Source organism: Lepidochelys kempii, chromosome 3 (genome assembly GCF_965140285.1).
Source record: "Lepidochelys kempii isolate rLepKem1 chromosome 3, rLepKem1.hap1, whole genome shotgun sequence".
NCBI lineage: Eukaryota > Metazoa > Chordata > Testudines > Cheloniidae > Lepidochelys > Lepidochelys kempii.
Genome location: NC_136382.1, coordinates 197,091,506 through 197,109,978, shown reverse-complemented (window position 1 = coordinate 197,109,978; position 18,473 = coordinate 197,091,506). Strand labels below are relative to the sequence as shown.

The window sequence follows — 18,473 nt, the reverse complement described above, 5'->3', positions numbered from 1 at the left end:
ATTCAGGTCTGATCTACAGTGGGGATTTACCTTGACTCCAGCCATCAGCTTGCAAATCCCTAACCTAAATTGGATAAATCGCTGTAAACCACAATTTACACTGGTTTCAAGTGGGAATAAGCTCCAAGAAGCACAAGTAGCAGCTTTGCTTGTCTATACTGGCTAGTCATCAGTGGCTGTACTGGGGCAAATCCCAAGTGTGGACAAGGCCCTTTTGGGGAACTTTGGGCTCTAGTGCCATACAAATAATAAATAATATTGTCTGTCTTTTAAATTGAAATGATCTATTATGTTCAACCCAGTAATTTCAAAGCTCAAAAAATAAAGGGCACTTCACATCATGAATAAACTGTGAATTGTTATTGCAAATAAAGTTTTTGGGTTTTTTTGGTTAAAACTGCTAGTAAAGAGCCTGCTTGCATGGGGTGAGAGCTCACTTTCCTGCAATAATGCCATCTTGTCAGAGCAGTAGTAAGATGAATTCCTGACCATTTATGACTGCAAGAATAGTGTGGTTAGTCCTGATAAATTTCAGTGTGGTTAACATTCTCTGTCTATGTATGTTTTCATATTGTTCCAGTCACAGAGATATCTGCCAACAATCTCTGCTAGTGTAAAATTCTTCCTCTGTTGCTGGAAAGAATTGTGTAGAGTTGCTGGCTATAAATCCCAACTATGTATTATTAATCTGATTGTGTATCTCTTTAAGGATAATTTAAATTTGTTGTAATAGAGAGAGTGTATTTACTATTGTTATCAAAAATCTACGGCAGAAGTTCTGATATGTACACTAAAAATGTGTAATTAGTCATTAACTTGCTTAATAAATGATTTTCCAGTGTTACTAGATCATGTGTTTTAAATAAGACATGGAGGGGTCCCAATCCCTACCACCACTTAAGGGCCTACAAAATGTCATTTCATTTAGGAAATCATTATAAATTATAAGAGTACAAAGAAGCATTTAAAGCATTATTGTTGGGACCTGAATAACCTAATTGGGAAAATCCGTTAAAAGAAAATCACATCTATTGAGATCCTATTTACATGAGTGAGTGAGGGACAAATGACTAATATGGCTGAAAGAAGTTTTGGATAAGTGGGAAATTTCTCAAAGGGTGTGACTACACTGCAGTTAAACACCCATGGCTGGCCTGTGCCAGCTGACTCCAGCTCGGGCTAAGGAGCTGTTTAATTACAGTATAGATGTTCGGACTCAGGCTGTGGCTCAAGCTCTGGGGACACTCCCGCTTTGCAAGATCCTAGACCCTGGGCTCAAGCGCAAGCCCAGATGTCTACAGTGCAATTAAACAGCCCCTTAGCCTGAGCCCTGCGAGCCCGAGTCAGCTGCCATGGGCCAGGCGCAAGTGTTTAATTGCAGTGTAGACATACCCAAAGTGTTTAATATCCTCCCTCCCTGCTCCTCAGGGGACATTACCTTTCACAGCTTATTTTTGGCTAAACAAGGTCACACTGTAAATAAAGCATTAATATTCACTTCCAGGCAAAGACCTTAGATTCCAAGTTTCAGTTCAGATTAAAGCCCCATAAAATATAAAGATCTGCTAAAATAGTTTTGAATTTATTTTGTATTAAATAATCTTTTTAAAATGCTTTTTATAGAACACGATACTGAAACAGCTTCATCTTCAAAACCAGAAGACTCTTACTATGGTGATAATTATAATCCCTTTAAAGAGGAAGGTGCTCCAGAGTACTTGAACCCATTTGATGAGCCAGATCCTGAACCTGAAACGTTTGTAACTATCAAAGATTCTCCTCCACAACCTGCAAAAAGGAAAAATGTAAGACCGGTGGACATGAGTAAATACCTCTATGCAGATACTTCTAAAACTGAAGAGGAAGAGTTAGATGAGTAAGTATAATATTTGTAATATGTCACCTTGAAGCAATCTTAAAGTATTAGTGGGATTGTTGACATAATCTCAAGGTATAAATGGATTTAACCAGGGTGGTTCTTGCCCACATACACAGGACAGAATTCATGAATCTCCCAAGCATGTTGACAGGATCTGTGGGGACATTTTTCTGCATGTACCTTAGGAAAGATTTTGCCTTTCTTGGCAACACTGAGTAATTTCAAGTGAGGTAGAGAGGGAGGATTGATGGGCCTTGGTCCTTCCTGTCTTGTCGCTATTTTTTTTTCCTTAAACCAGAATATGTTTACTATTAATGAAAGTGAAAGTTCTTGGAACGAATGCACTTTGGGTGAACTGAGACACCTGGGAATCCATATAGCAAATGTTGAATCATTGGGAAACTCATCAAGGCAGCAACTACTTGAAAGGATGAAAGAGAAACAGTCTGTGCACTTCCTTGGAATTTGTTTTTAATAATTCTTCATCACGGACCATTCTAAAATCAAGGTTGGATGGTTTTTATCTAAAAGATCTGCTCTAGGAATTATTTTGGGAAAGTTCTCTGGCCTGTGATATACAAGAGGTCAGACTAGATGACCACAATGGTCCGTTCTGGTCTTGGAGTCTAAGAACCCTATCTCAAATTTTTTATAAGACGGTCTTTGACTGTCTTATATTCTAGTAATGAAGCAAAATAGGGTGTGAGGGCATTTTGCAATAATCATGCAATTTGGGATGATTGAAGGCACAAGCGTAAGGTGTGCTTGTGTCTTTAATCACCTTTAGGAATATGGTTATTACTCAGCAACCGCACCACCCATGCAAGGATTTATGGTGAGTATACATGAGCAATTTTACAGGCGACAACTGTAATTAACTTTTAATTGTAAAGACCTTGATGAGATTTATTATGGCAAGACACTTTCGTGGCTCTTATATTTAATAGTAATTAAGGTGTCATGTTTTCATCCTAATGTTTGCTTTCTTTATAGCTGTATTTTAGGAAACTGAAGAAGTTCCATGCACACTGATAGAAATGCGTATAGGACCCCGGGGTTCATTTTCTCTTAAGTTTTGTTCCCATGAATTTTTATTTTTTAGTTTTGTCTGGTTTTTGTTGTGCTTTGTTTTTGTTCGGTTGTGAAAAATTGGCATTAGGGAATGCTTTCTCTGCCAACTCCATTCAGTGTGTGGGGTGCGGGAGAGTTGGTTTTCTGAACAAACAGCACTGGCTGCTGTATCTTCCCAGACCAAGAGTATGATTGTGCTGTTGACAGTGACGCTAGACATTCCTGATCACTCACTGATCGGGAGAGTCTGAAAGGGGAAATATTAGTATACATACCCAAAGAGATGGAGACAGCGAACAGTTAAAACTGAGGAAGAGAAGAAGAGAGGAAAGAGACAAAAGTGACAGTGGAGGGGCAAGTGAAGGATTTTTTCTTTGTTTTACTTACACCCACATCCCTATCCTAAACAAATCTCTGCCAAACAGGCCACTGCAGTGTTTTAAAGGGCAGGCTTGTTTTTTCTTCCTGTCTCTGAGATTGTGGATTTCAGGAGCTCTTTGTTACAGCAGCTTTTGTTTTGTTTTAATTTTGTATTTTTCAAGTCTCTTGGGGGGATTTACAACCCCTGTTTGCTTTATTTCCTTAACAGAAGGTAAAAATGAACCCCCCCACCCCCCCCACCCCAATGATAAATGTTGTTCAAACCTAAGCTGGCCTGTATTTTCATTATTAAAATGGAGGGTGAAGTGGTTAAATAGCATAGTAAATTTAGACTTTTACATCATAGTCCCTACTGGAGACCCTTCCTACTTTTTCACAGGTTCCTAAGGAGGAAAAGCCTTGGAAAAGTTGCGGGGACAGTTTATTAAACGTATGGAGTAGAATGGGGCAAGGGAAACTCTTGCAGTTCTGCATTGTGGATTGTTATGACACAAGGCCTGTTTAGGAACATAGGGATTGGTATACTGGGTTAGAGCAGTGGTCCATCTAGATCAGTATCCTTTGCCAGGTAGCAGCAATCACCAGATGCTTCTGTGGAAAATGGAAGAAACCCCATGAAAAACAGTTACGGAATGATGAGTATATAGGGGAAGCTTTTCCTCACTCCTATAAGTTAGTAGTTTGCTTGTGCCCTGAAGCCTGACAGTTTATTCCCCTTTGTACATTTTGTGTTCTATCGCATGTGACTGTGGATATCCTTATCTACATAAATATGTAACCCCTTTTTTGAATCCTGCTAAGTGTTAGGCCTGAGTGGCACTGTATGGTGACAGGTATGCACCGTGTAAAATGTAGTTCCTTTTTGCAGTTTTCCAATGTATTTTTTTTCATTTTGTTGAACGTCCCCTGGTACTTCTTTTATATAAAAAAGGACAATTAGGAGCACCTGATTTACTCTCCTCTATACCCTTTCTTATCTTATAGATCTCTATCATGGTCCCTCTTACTTGTCTCTTCTCTGAGCTAACTGGTCCTAACCTTTTCAATCTCTCTTCATACAGAAGTCTCTCCATGTCTCTAATCATTTTCATCGCCCGTCTCTGGATGCTCCTATTTCTGCTACTGTATATCTGTTTTAAGATGGGGTGACCAGACCTAAACGTGTTGAAGATCAGGGCAAACCGTTGACTTATATAACAGCATTATGGCATTTTAAAGCTTTCAGTAATATTTCCTGTATCACTCTTTATACATCCTGTCATTCTGTTTGCATTTTTGAGCAGCAATGAGCAGATGCTTTCATTGAGAGTGGTTTTGAGAGTAATAGGAGGGCTACATGTCAAATAGAAGGATGCCAAAGGACACTCCCGTTCCTCATTTGAAAAGCAATGCATTTTTACCCTTGCATTTAAAGGGTTTTTTGTGTTTGGTTGGGTTTTTTTGCAGTATGCTTCATGAATCACATTGTATTCTTCTTGCTGTGTTCATGTTAAATTTGATGCTCACTACCAAGAATAAGGATGAGCAGACTTTTAAAATCGGGTGCCTGGTCCCATTATCCTTTCGAGAAGGCAGAGCATGGATTTTGGACTCAGTCTTGTAGACAAGATGAAATAAATGTTTTTTAAAATGTTAGAACTATCATTATGAGAGGGTGGTAGGCAGGAATGGGAACTGGAATGTGACTGGGAACTTGCTTCTGTAGGGCCAATGACATAATGGCAATCTAACTTTTTTTTAACTAAAAGTCCATGCCATTAGATATCTTCAGTGCGAGGCCCGGGTTCCATTTTGATCAAGCCCTATACTGAACTCTGACCACAGCTCTGGATATCTCTCATGCCTAAGAAAAGTGAAAGCTAAATATTAAATTACTTAGCTCTGAGATCTGGGATTTTTTTTACATTAAATGCCAGTGCAAAATGTCCTTAACATTAGAAAATCCTAATGGAATAAGTTAGAGGAAGCATGATTCAGTGTACTTAAATCAGGAAATCCGTTTCAAGGCATGTACTGTTAGAGCGCCCTGAGAGTTGATTTCTAATCCCAGAGCTGCCACAGAGCTGCTATGTAACCTTGGACAAAGTACATAACACCCCTGTGCCTTATTTTCTCTATTGGTAAAAATATTTACTTTAAATGGTATGCTTAATGGAGACTTGCTTCATTGATGACTGCCAAGTACACTGATATCGTCAGAATATGTATGTAAATGCAAAATATTTATGATCATAGGTATATTGTGGTAACAGTGCTACAGTTTAAATGTTCTGTTAAGGATATTCAACTATCAGGAAACTCAAAACAAAGCTCTTGTGGGTTGAAATTTTGGTCATAGCTCAAAGACGGAAGTGTTTTGCAAAGTTTGAATAAAGTTAATTTGGCCATTTTTTAATTTTAGGCAAGGATCAAAAATTACTTGTGCGTTTGTAAAAATGCACTCATACGTTTTTTTTTTAAAAATCAAAATTGGCCGGTGACTAGTCCTTAATAAAGAATAGTTGCTTTGCTAAGTTAAATAAAGTTATGCGTTTGAAAATTACATAAGTACGCACCTATTTAAATTGCACTGTTTTATAGTATCACACTTAGCCTATTCTTTTAATTCTATTTCATTTGAAAATCATTTTATTGAAAGAGGAACTAAATTTCATTAGCCAGTAATACCAGCCCAAAACATATTGAATAGATTAAAATAAAAAATTGAAGTTATATTCAAATCAAATGATTTGGTTCCATAGTTTCTATTCTCATTAACCAGACTGAATTAATGGAGAGCACTATAGTTGGTGAAAGTTGCAACTATGTTTTCTAACTTCTTGAAGTTGATTGACAGAGTAGAGAAACAAGTAACTGCAGTGTTGATGATTGCTGATTACTGAGATGTTTGCTGGGTGCCTTATCTTGTGATGGACAGTTCAGCTTCTCTCTAGATAAATTCCATTATAACTGTTGGTTTTATAATATAGTTGAAGCACAGACTGCATACGCCAATTAGTATCTTCCAACCAGGATTCATTCAGCCAGATTTTGCCTGGTCTTGCTCACCAGGCAACCAAACATGAGCCAAATTCTGCTGTGTTACAAATCTGTAAATCTGGAGTAAATCCACTGACTTCAAAACTTGGATTTTACATTATAATTTACCATTATGACAAGAACTAGAAACCAAGCCTGTGTCATGCTTCTGATATTTTAGGAATCTTATTAAAATGAACAGTTCAAAGAAATGGTTAGGACTGGTTTTAAAATGAGGTGAAAAGTGTAATATCAATGTGTTCTGCCTTTACTATACACTGAAGGTAGATACAGCCTATGTTTAAAGCAAATTCTGAACAAGCCTGTAACTTGCTTAATTGTAGGCCTTGCTTCTTGGTGAATGTGTTGTGGTAAAAGTCTTTATTTAAGAGCAGGAATGTAAGAAAATTAATTTTAAAATGTGGTTCCACCCAGCTCTCAGATTTCTTTACTCCCATTAATCTGAATTTTTTACTCACTGCAAATTAACATTAACTTCTTAGAAAAGTCCCAGTGCACATAATTTCTGTAATTCTAAGTAAGGGTGTAGAGGGTCAGTTAGTTCACTGTCAAAACATGCTGCATTTGCTGGCTAGTCAGAAGACGAAATTGTGGAACTAAAGAAAACATTGCGATCTCCTATAAACATATTGTTCTTCACTCTTTATCTTTTTTCATTTTTATTTTCACCTTCCTTTGAACTCTGTAATGTTTGAAGACAGCTCAACAAGGTTGTCAGCAAAATTAGAACAATTGACAGGTACTGTTGAGTCTTCTGTTCCAAACCGAATACCGTCCTTTTTCCTCCTCCTCCTCCTCTGGAGCATGTCCATCCTTTTTTGTTTAAACTGTTATTTTGACATCACCCTTAGCTTTGACTTCACTCATGTTTTTTTGCATTTGATGAGTGCTGAAGTGAGAACACCTCAAAGATGCCTTCAGTCAGCGGGCTAGTTATTTTAGTCTTAATCTCTCCTGTAATAAACAGCAGGAGTCCCACAGTAAGGTGAGCTTCATGCACCAAGCTTGTTGCTGAATGGTTGTTTTAGTTTTTTCCTCCCTTCTCCACATTCCCAAAGATGTGTTTACTAAACTTCAGCCTTCAGAGGTACACTTATTCTCTGTGGTGTAACACAACAATTGCTTTCTCCTGCTCACTGATAAAGAGGAAAAGGGCAAAACTGCATCAAAGTCATTTCTAAGGCATTTCAATAAATTGAGGAAAATATTTTAAAACTAAAATATTCTTAAAGGGTTTTTTGTTTTTAAAGTGAAATAGGAAAGGAACTGGAGTGCTAAATCAGCTATTAATGAAGAATACTTATTATAAAAGTTCAATTTTTAAAGTTTCATTTATCTAAAAACTGCCTACCAGTTTGGTTCTCTAGCATGGAGAGGAAAATTCTGACTGGATATGAGTGCTTAACCTCTTATCTAATGCTGGATACAATACTGTTTCCATCTAAAAATGAATTCAAGGGACTGAAGCTATTTATTTTTGATGTGTTGCACTTCATCTAATTGTATGTAGGTTTGCCTTTTGGGAATTTATGTCATGTTACTGCATGAGCACAGAGTTCAGCAAATTATACATATACATATACGTGTATATCTTACTGGGAAAGTGTACAATAGTAAAAGATGGAATAATGGATCAGATGATTATTTTTATAAGTGGAGGTCTGTTGGACATATGGAAAAGAATGGAAAATAAGAGACAGAGTGAATACATTAGCTTGATACAGAGGAGGACCCCTTATTAGATACAATATTGCTATCTATTTTACATGCTGAGAGTAAGTACATTAAATGATTAGGAAAAGCTCTGTATGATCATCTGACATAAGACTCATTGGAGACCTGGCTAAAAAGTGTAAATGCTAGGAAAGTGCTTATTTTATTTATCATTGAGAGATGGAATATAAATAGTGCAGCTGTGGTGATAACGCATCAGACAACACATGAACATGTTTGACTGGGTTTCTTGAAAGATATTTAGCCAAATAATGTGCAAAACAAAAGGCTATTTATCTATGCAAACAACATTAGCCATTATTTTCCTGTGCTGTTGTGTGTTCCATTGAGTGTTCTCAGACTTATATGATGGCTGTTTGTGACTGAAATGAAAATGTACTTGACTTTGACTGTATATACACTGAGGCCAAGATTTTCAAACATAGGGTATCTAAAATTGGGCTCCAAAATCCACATTTAGTTATCTAAATAAAACTCTCTAGATTCTCAGAGTTGTTTAGCACCTCCAACATCCATCAACTTCGATGAGACTTGTGGGTGCTCAGCCACTTTTCTATAGGCAGCTGAATATGGACTTAGGAACCTAGCTTTAGATACCCAGTTTTGCAAATGTTGGCCTAAAGCAATTGCTGGCTGTACATAATTCACTCATCGGTCTTTAAAAAAAAAAAAAGAAAAGAAAGAAAGAAAAATGAAAAAGGCAGCAACAGCACAATCAAAACAATCAACTATTATTTTTGTTTTGAAAGTGCAAAGAGATAGCAAAGAAATATGTTTCCCTTCTTTTAATTAGATCAAATCCATTTTATGAACCAAAATCAAGCCCTGCTTTAAATAATCAAGTTACTCCACTGCAAGAAGCAGAAAGGATGAAAAGAAAGGCTCCTGCACCACCAGTCCTCTCACCAAAGACAGAGACAGGAATGAGTGAGAATATGTCAGCTGTTCCTGCAGTGAAGGAGCTTTCTTCTTCTCCTAAGGTAGGTTTTTCATAACCAAATGTTGTGATGGCTGATTAAAGTACCTCTGTGTGTATTGTGTGCATCGTCTTACTGCAAGTCATCTTAAAAACTATGTACCTAAATAAAGTGCACCCTCGCTCCCTTATTCTTCCACTGACTCATATGCATATTGAGAGACCAGTGGTAGAGCTACTTGATGACAGCAATGACAACTGCAATGTCAAAGAGAAAAGGGGCTTCTGGGAACAAATAGTCTAGGACAGCGCTGTGCAATGAGAGGGAAGAAAATCAAGTTGTACAGTATTGTGGCTTGATCTATAATAATGGCACTAACGCTAAAAATATTGTAGGCTGCAGTGTGCAGACTAGGTATTTTTGAGGTATAACAGCCGACTCATGTAAGTATGAATTGCATCTCCTGTAAATCAGCAGTTACTACCCTTTGTGCATCTGTAATAACCTTAGCATTTCCGATCATGAGTTTATACATTAAAGGGAGCCTTTTAAAACAGATTTAGCATATTATTGCAAGTGTGTTTACTTTTTGGGTGGGGAGGAGATGGAAGAAAGCTTTCTACCTCTCTCACACAGCACCAAGCCCAGGATCTCAAGTTTAAACCTACTACCGTCCTTCAGGCCCCGTGTTGTAGCAATCACCATTCCATTTAAGAGTTGAATGGGATTCCTTGTCATATCTACAAACCACTGCTTAATTGGTCAGAATGGTTGCTGATGATCCCTGGTCCTTAGGGGCTGATCTCACTGTCTCCTCAGCACTCAGTCAAAGGAAAGAGTCTCAGGCCTGGTCTATACTAGCAAGTTAGGTCAATGTAAGCCGCCTTGCATCCACCTACTTGTCCAAGGGTCTACACTTAAATTTGTCTCCCACTGATATAAGTGCTCCATTATGCCGACAAAGTAACACCACCTGCTTGAGCGGCACCGGGCATGGTCGATGTACTGAGGTTGATGCTGCGCAAGTGTAGACACTGTGTTACTTACGTTGACCCTAACAGTCCACCAGCGGCTGGCCCTTAATGCTTGATCCAGCCCCAGGGTCATGGAGGCTGGAAGGCCCTCCTCTCCTCTAAAGCCTGGCACATTTTTGAAATGCCATTTCCTGATTGTCCAGCTTGGTGATCACACCTAGCAGCACTCCATTGTTATGTGCAACTGACCATGCTGGCTACACATGCCACACATGCTCTGACACAGAGTAGACAGGAGACATTGGATCTCCTGGGCCTGTGGTGAGAAGAGATTGTACAAGCACAGCTACAGACCCAAGCATAAGTGTCTATGAGCAGATTTCACGGGGGATGCAGGAGAAGGGGTCTGACCGAGACTGGCAGCAGTGCCACCTGAAAGCAAAGGAACTGCGTCAGGCATATCAGAAGGCCAGGGAGGCCAACAGTTGATCTGGTGCCAAGCCGCAGACCTGTTGCTTTGACAAAGAGCTGCATGCCGTACTTGCTGGAGAACTCACCACCATGGATACCGCCGAGGAGCCCAAGCCACAGGCCCCTGGCATGATCAGAAAGGAGGATGGGGGACGTGCAACCAAGGGATCCAGCTATGCTGTGAGCCAGGACCTGATGAGACTCCCACACCGTGCAGTCAATGCCAGCAGTCGAACACGGGCGAGCCTGATGCAGGGGGAGGAAATTTGGGTAAGTGTATAATTGTGTTTCCCATTACAGTGGTGTACTGATGGCGCCCCCAACTTAATAGGACACAGCTAATGACTTTTAATTAATGTATTCATGCTAGAAGAGGCAGCAGTGCAGCAAAGAGAGGTAGCATTTTTATTTACCTATCATTCCCTTGTAGAGTTAGGCAATGGGAACCATTGCTTATGTACACAGGGATGTCCCTTGAATCCTCCTGAGAAATCTCAATGAAAACTTTCATGGGGGTACTCTGCAATCCTCTCCGAAAGATTTCGGGGGGCGAGGGAGGAAGGTCAGTCTTATTTCTTCCTCAGTGGTAGGACACTTTCGTATGTCAGTCAGCAATAACTTTGTCAGGCACCATCGCATACTCAGGCTAGCAGCTTATGGGCCGAGGTGGCTTCTGGACCCCAGAAGCAGCTGTGCTGTCTGTGCCTCTGTTACGGGCAGAAGTGAAAAAATCATCACCACCTGTGGGAAATGGTGCCAGTATTCGGTGCCATTGCCCTGTACTCATAGTTTCATGCAGCCAAGCAATTCCCTCCTCATTCCCCTCACCCCTGCCAGGCCATCCTCACCGTGGCTGGTGCTGTGAGTGGCACCGTGCACAAGCCCTCCGAAGCAGAATAGTCAATGAGCATGTCTTATTTAAAACTCTAGGGGAGCAAGGGAAGGGAGTTCTAAATTTTAACTTTCACTTTGCACTGTGATAATATTGAGAGTGGTACGTCTGTGTTTTATCGGAAGCTGCTGCCATTGCGGCGTTGAGGGGTTTTCCCCTCCACGCCCATGGAACATCTGAACCAGATAAGGAGGACTTGAGATGGCATGTTCCATGAGACCCTGCAAGCCAGTGCTGCATCAGACCGTGAGCAAAGAGCCTGGAGGGCAAACATTGAAGTGAACTGGAGAAGGAAATAGTGGAGAGGAGAAAGGCCCAAGAGTCCCAGCAAGAAAAGGAGAGAGAGAAGCAAAGGACATAATGGGGCTTCTCCACCAGCAAACAGATGCTGCGGACTCTTGTGGACCTATGGGTCAAACAATCACAGGCTTGCCTCCTTTTGCAGTCCACGGAAAATAGCATTACAGCAGCTTTCTACACCCCCCTTCAACATTCCACATGGTATCAGGGGCCACATCCCTCCCCTACCACTTCGCCCCAGGGGACATTAAGGACAACCCCAGCTTCACATACTCTGACCTGTAAAAGCCACAGTTCCTGTATGTGTAGGTAAAGTGGACATATTTGTTCTTTCCCATTGTTCTGTTCCATTAACTTAAATTTCTTATGTATTTGCTTTTAAATTGCACAGATTTTTCTTTGCACTGGTTTTGCTACTGAATAAAATTATATTCTTTGGGAAATAATTAAACTTTATTAGTTCACAACACAGGCTGCAGAGTGTCTAGCAGTTCTGAAAGCACCCTCTTACTTGTTACTGAACACTGTGACACAACTCATAGGATCAGTGACAATCAGTGTAATAATCATAAATGTACACCAAGCACCACACAATTCCTAACAGGCCCCAAAACTGCAGGGTCAGGTAGAGCACAGTACTTCACAATGCATTACTGTGGCTCAGTGTTAAAGTACTCTTCCCTGCGCTGTATAGATCTGTGTTGAACTCTTCTAATAGCCCTTGTGTCTGGCTGTTCAAACGTGGCAGACTGCTGCTTCACCTCCACCCTGGCAGCAGCTTTTCTCCCTTTGCTTCATAGGTATTATGCAGGACACAGCATGCAGCTCTACCAGTTGGGATTTTTTTTAAAAAAAATTTTTTACTGAGATCCAATCTTATGGGTAAACGATGCCAGTGTCTCCCTTCAGTCTACCAAAAGTGCATTCAGCTGTCGTTCTGCACCTGGTGAGCCAGTAGTTTAATCTTTCCTTGCTGCTGTCATGCTGGCCAGTGTACAGCTTCATGAGCAATGGGTAGGCTGGGTCTCCCAAGATCACTACTGGCATATCAACACCACCAATGGTAATCGGCCTCTTGGGAAAGAAAATCCTTGCTTGTAGCTTTCTCTGTTCTTAAAGATGCAAACATCATGCACCTTCCCTGACCAGCCCACATTGATATCGATGAAGCATCCCTGGTGATCCACCAGTGCTTGCGTAACCATGGGAAAGTAGCCCTTTCTGTTGATCTCCTCTGTGGCAAGGTGGTCTGGTGCCAAAATAGGATATGCTTGCTGTCTATTGCTCCACCTCAGTTCGGGAACCCCATTGCTGCTTATCCATCCACTATGTCCTGCACATTGCCGAGAGTCACAGTCCTGCATAGCAGAAGACTATTAATGGCTCTGAATACTTGCATGACAATGGACCCCACGGTGAATTTTCCAAGTCCAGAATGGTTTCCCACTAACTGGTCGCAGTTGCGCATTGCAAGTTTCCAATGTGCAATGTCCACTCACTTCTCCACTGTCAGCACAGCTCTCATTGTGGTGTCCCTGTGCTGAAGGGCTGGGCCAAGGTCAGCACATGGATCCAGGAATTTGGCCATGCACATCTGAAAGTTCTGCGGTCACTGCTCATCATCCCAAACCTGCATTATGATGTGATCCTACCAGTCAGCACTTGTTTCTTGGGCCCAGAAGCAGCACTCCACTGTCTGCAGTGTTCTGTGAATGCCAACAACAACTGTGAATTGCTTCTCACTATGTCCCACAGCAATCTGTCCTTCAAGAAATCGTCATGTACTCAGCTGATTCCATTCTTCTTACAGCTCTGCAAATACTGGAGGATCATATGTCCTGTGCTTGCAAAGTTTCCGACAATATTGCAGAGCCGTGCAGGCTCCAGGCTTCTGGCAGAGAGCAAGGAGGGATGTGCAGGTTCATGTACAATTACCAGGACAATGGAGCATCTGCAGTAGCACCATCTGTGGTATAACCAGGATCCAGAAAATCCAAGAAAGGGATTTCCACTGGTGACATATTATCCCTTTGCTCCTGAATACAAACTTCACTAACACACTTTTTCTACCCTATGTTCTTTTATAGACTGCCATTGAAAAACAATGAAATTAAATACAAACTAAAATATCAAGGTTTGGTATTTGGCAAAAGCAAAGAACTTCTTTGTATAACAAATAATTATTATACTGTAGTGCCAAGAGGCTCCAACTGAGAGCAGGGCTCCATTGAGCTAAGTGCTAGTACATATACGTAGTCAGATACAGTCTCTGCTCCAAAGAGCTAAACATCTAAATAGACGAGACAGACAAAATATCATTAACCTCATTTTTACAGATGATAACAGAAACAGAGAAATTATGGCCAAGATTTTAAAACAGACTTTAATAGACTCAGAGAACTGGTAGGTAAGGTTCCATGGGAAGAAAATCTAAGGGAAAAAGGAGTTCAGGAGAGCTGGTAGTTTTTCAAGGAGATAATCTTAAAGGCACAACTGCAAACTATCCCAATGCTTAGGAAAGATAGGAAGAATAGTAAGAGGCCAATATGGCTTTATCAGGAGCTTTTTAATTGCCTGAAAATCAGAAAGGAATTCTATACAAAGAAGAAATATGAACAAATTGCTGAGGAGCAGTACAAAAGAATACCACAAGCATGTAGGGACAAAAAGAGTAAGGCACAAATGAGTTATCCTAGCAAGGAACGTAAAAGGCAATAAGAAGTGATTCTTTAAATACATTAGGAGCAAGAGAAAGATGAAGGAAAGTGTAGGTCCTCTACTTAGCAGGGAAGGAGAGCAAATAATTGATGAAATCAAGAAGGTTGAGGTGTTTAATTTTGCTTCAGTCTTCACTAAAAAGGTAAATGGCGATCAGATACTCAACACAATATTAACAGCAAGAGAAAAGAAATGCAAGCCAAAATAGAGAACAGGTTAAAGAATATTTAGATAAGTTAGATGTAGTCAAGTTGGTAGAGCCTGGTGAAATTCATCATAGGGTATTTAAGACACTAGGTGAAGCAATCTTGAAACCATTAGCAATTATTGTAGAGAATTCATGGAGAACCGGTGACATCACAGGCCATGTCTATACATATGGCTAGATCAGCACTCCTGCGAACAATGCAGCAGTGTCAATTTTAGCAGGTCTGGCAAAGACCCACTAAATTGATAGCAGAGCACTCTCCCATCGACTTCTATACTCCCACTTACTGAGAAGCATAAAATATGTCAGGGGGAGAGCATCTCCCGTCGACACAGCGCAGTGGAGACACCGCTGTAAGTCAACCTAAGTAGCGTAACTTAGAGTAGTTAGTAATGATAGTTGATAGCGTAACTTAGAGTAGTTATCAATGGTTCACTCTCATACTGGGAGGATGTATCTAGTGAGGTCAGTCCTGGTGCAAGTACTATTCAATATATATTACTTCATTAATTACTTGGATAATGGAGGGGAGAGAATACTTACAAAATTTGCAGATGACACCAAGCTAGGAGAGGTTGTAGGCATTTTGGAGGTCAGGATCGGAATGAAAAATGACCTTGACAAATTGGAGAATTGGTCTGAAAGTACTACAGTAAAGAAGTCTGCACAAATACAAAATGTCTGCTTTATGACTTTGTGACTCTGGCCAAGGCACACTGTGATTTTTCCCTTTCTTGGGAGTCTTTCAAAGTCCTTCAGTACCAGTAGTGTCAGGCAGTCCTCATGGTCTTTGACCTGACTGTCACTCCCGCAGTGGCTCAAGCTGTCTTGCTGTTCACTGCCTTATGCAATGACACTCTGCAGTGGACGGTAAGGGAAATCAGGCCCACCTTCTACGCTGGGTTCCAGCTCAGAGCCCTGTAGCAAGCAGTTACGGTCTGCAGATACACCAGCCTTCCTGCTCTTGGCTCTAGACTACTTCTTACTATGCTTCTCCAAGCTTTTTATTCTCCAGCCTTCTCTCTTTGGCCTACTAGATAAACCCTTTCCTATCCCTGCCCCTCCCTTCTCCCTTACCTCAGGGAAAGAGATTACAGGTTGGCACGTTGCCAGCCTCCTGACTTTATAGAAGCCCCACTTGTTCCCTCACAGGTGAGCTTCCTTCTAATTAATGCCCTCCACACCACGTAATCTCCCCTATTTGCAGCTTAATTAGCTGATTGGGCCCATCTGGTGTAATTCAAATTTTTCAGGGCCAGTGCAGAGAGCACACCCCATCACAGTGCCTAATTATGGATTTAGAAGCCTAAAATTAGCCTAAAGCCTATTTTTGAAAATCTTGGCAAAAGTGATTTTCCCCAGGCCACAAAGGAAATCTGGGCAGAGCTGAGAAACTAATCCAGATCTCTCAAGTCCCAATCATTTGCTTTAATGATCAGACCATCGTTGCTTGCACTGCTTTTTTGCACATGCGTTAATATACTTGCACCATTCCAAGCAATGGTGAGGAAATGGGAGAGGAAAGTGATCAGGAACAGCCAGCATGGATTCACCAAGGGAAGGTCATGCCTGACTAATCTAATCGCCTTTTATGATGAGATTACTCGTTCTGTGGATGAAGGGAAAGCAGTGGATGTATTGTTTCTTGACTTTAGCAAAGCTTTTGACACCGTCTCCCACAGTATTCTTGTCAGCAAGTTAAGGAAGTATGGGCTGGATGAATGCACTATAAGGTGGGTAGAAAGCTGGCTAGATTGTCGGGCTCAACGGGTAGTGATCAATGGCTCCATGTCTAGTTGGCAGCCGGTGTCAAGTGGAGTGCCCCAGGGGTCGGTCCTGGGGCTGGTTTTGTTCAATATCTTCATAAATGATCTGGAGGATGATGTGGATTGCACTCTCAGCAAATTTGCAGATGATACTAAACTGGGAGGAGTGGTAGATACGCTGGAGGGGAGGGATAGGATACAGAAGGACCTAGACAAATTGGAGGATTGGGCCAAAAGAAATCTGATAAGGTTCAATAAGGATAAGTGCAGGGTCCTGCACTTAGGACGGAAGAACCCAATGCACAGCTACAGACTAGGGACCGAATGGCTAGGCAGCAGTTCTGCAGAAAAGGACCTAGGGGTGACAGTGGACGAGAAGCTGGATATGAGTCAGCAGTGTGCCCTTGTTGCCAAGAAGGCCAATGGCATTTTGGGATGTATAAGTAGGGGCATAGCGAGCAGATCGAGGGACGTGATCGTTCCCCTCTATTCGACATTGGTGAGGCCTCATCTGGAGTACTGTGTCCAGTTTTGGGCCCCACACTTCAAGAAGGATGTGGATAAATTGGAGAGAGTCCAGCGAAGGGCAACAAAAATGATTAGGGGACTGGAACACATGAGTTATGAGGAGAGGCTGAGGGAGCTGGGATTGTTTAGCCTGCAGAAGAGAAGATGAGGGGGGATTTGATAGCTGCTTTCAACTACCTGAAAGGGGGTTCCAAAGAGGATGGCTCTAGACTGTTCTCAATGGTAGCAGATGACAGAACGAGGAGTAATGGTCTCAAGTTGCAGTGGGGGAGGTTTAGATTGGATATTAGGAAAAACTTTTTCACTAAGAGGGTGGTGAAACACTGGAATGCGTTACCTAGGGAGGTGGTAGAATCTCCTTCCTTAGAGGTTTTTAAGGTCAGGCTTGACAAAGCCCTGGCTGGGATGATTTAACTGGGAATTGGTCCTGCTTCGAGCAGGGGGTTGGACTAGATGACCTTCTGGGGTCCCTTCCAACCCTGATATTCTATGATTCTATGATTCTATGATTTGGGGCTCTTAAAACACGTCTGTTTCCCTTGTTGAAGAAAGAGTGATGTCAGAGCATCAAGTATGGCATAATTTGTTCTTCTTACATTATGTTACATGTTCTTATCTACTATATGCATGTGAGTCCTGTTAACTATTAAACCAAGATAGACCCAATTGCACCTTGGCAACACCAGAAGCTCCACCTCAGTCACCCTGAGCTGCTATCACAAATATCTCCCTTCATTGTCGGTGTCCTTCCAGATCTCCAACTCTCCTCCCGACTTCCACAAAATCATCTTCTCCTGGCTGCCTTAATGAGGAGCCAGACAAGCAGCAGCATGTCCACTCTTAACAGGTCCATCACATTGCACTCTGCAATAGAGCTGATAGTGATGCCTTAAGGCTATGTCTACATTACGAGTGAGTGTTGTGATCCCCAGCTCATGAAGACATACTCATGGTATCTCTTGTCTGAGCGAACACACTAAAAAGTGTGACTGCTGTAGCCCAGACAGTGGCAGCAGGGGCTAGCGGCCTTGAGTACAAACCCACTTCAACCCTCATGGGTACATACGTAGGGTGGCTACTCCATGCCACTGTTGTCTGTGATACGCAGCTGTGCTACTATTTATAGTGTGCTAGTTCAGATGGGAGTATGAATACGTTCGTGCGAGATGGGAATCAGACCCCAGCTTGAAGCATAGACATGCCCTTACCTGACACTTCGTAGTATGAAGACCCTATTTTCAGTTGCTTATAATTTTGCAAACCTTTAACCATTTTGACTGAAATTTTCTGTGCTGGGTGTCTGTCTCAGGATGGATTTTTTTTTTTAATTGCTTCAGCAAAAATAATTCAGTCATTTCTGAAAACAAGATGGGGGAAATGCATTGTTTTGCCCATTTATTTATTTATTTATTTTTTTAAATCTTACAACCTGTTCTTTGAACAGCTGTAGCTTCACCAGGGTTTGGGACAAGAAGTTGAAATTTGGCAGGTTCTTAGCCTTTATATCAAGAATGTACCCTGTGCTGTTTTTGTTAAAAATTGCCCAGAGCTGGCCAAGCTAGAAGCTTATTATTTGGTATCTAAATTGTCCAAAG

General features: G+C 41.2%; 1 protein-coding gene across 12 annotated transcripts in view; it reads left to right on the top strand.

Annotated features, from left to right (window-relative positions):
• Window positions 1–18,473, top strand: part of EHBP1 (EH domain binding protein 1) — a 402,075-nt gene that overhangs the window by 240,045 nt on the left and 143,557 nt on the right. For 8 of the 12 annotated variants that reach the window (XM_078852347.1, XM_078852346.1, XM_078852348.1 and 5 more), the window contains 3 exons: window positions 1,624–1,876; window positions 7,068–7,109; window positions 8,898–9,084. In XM_078852347.1, the coding sequence (XP_078708473.1) occupies window positions 1,624–1,876; window positions 7,068–7,109; window positions 8,898–9,084 (482 nt within the window). The remainder of the gene's footprint in view (window positions 1–1,623; window positions 1,877–7,067; window positions 7,110–8,897; window positions 9,085–18,473) is intronic. The other 4 variants (XM_073339539.2, XM_073339538.2, XM_073339541.2 and 1 more) reach the window with 1 other exon arrangement.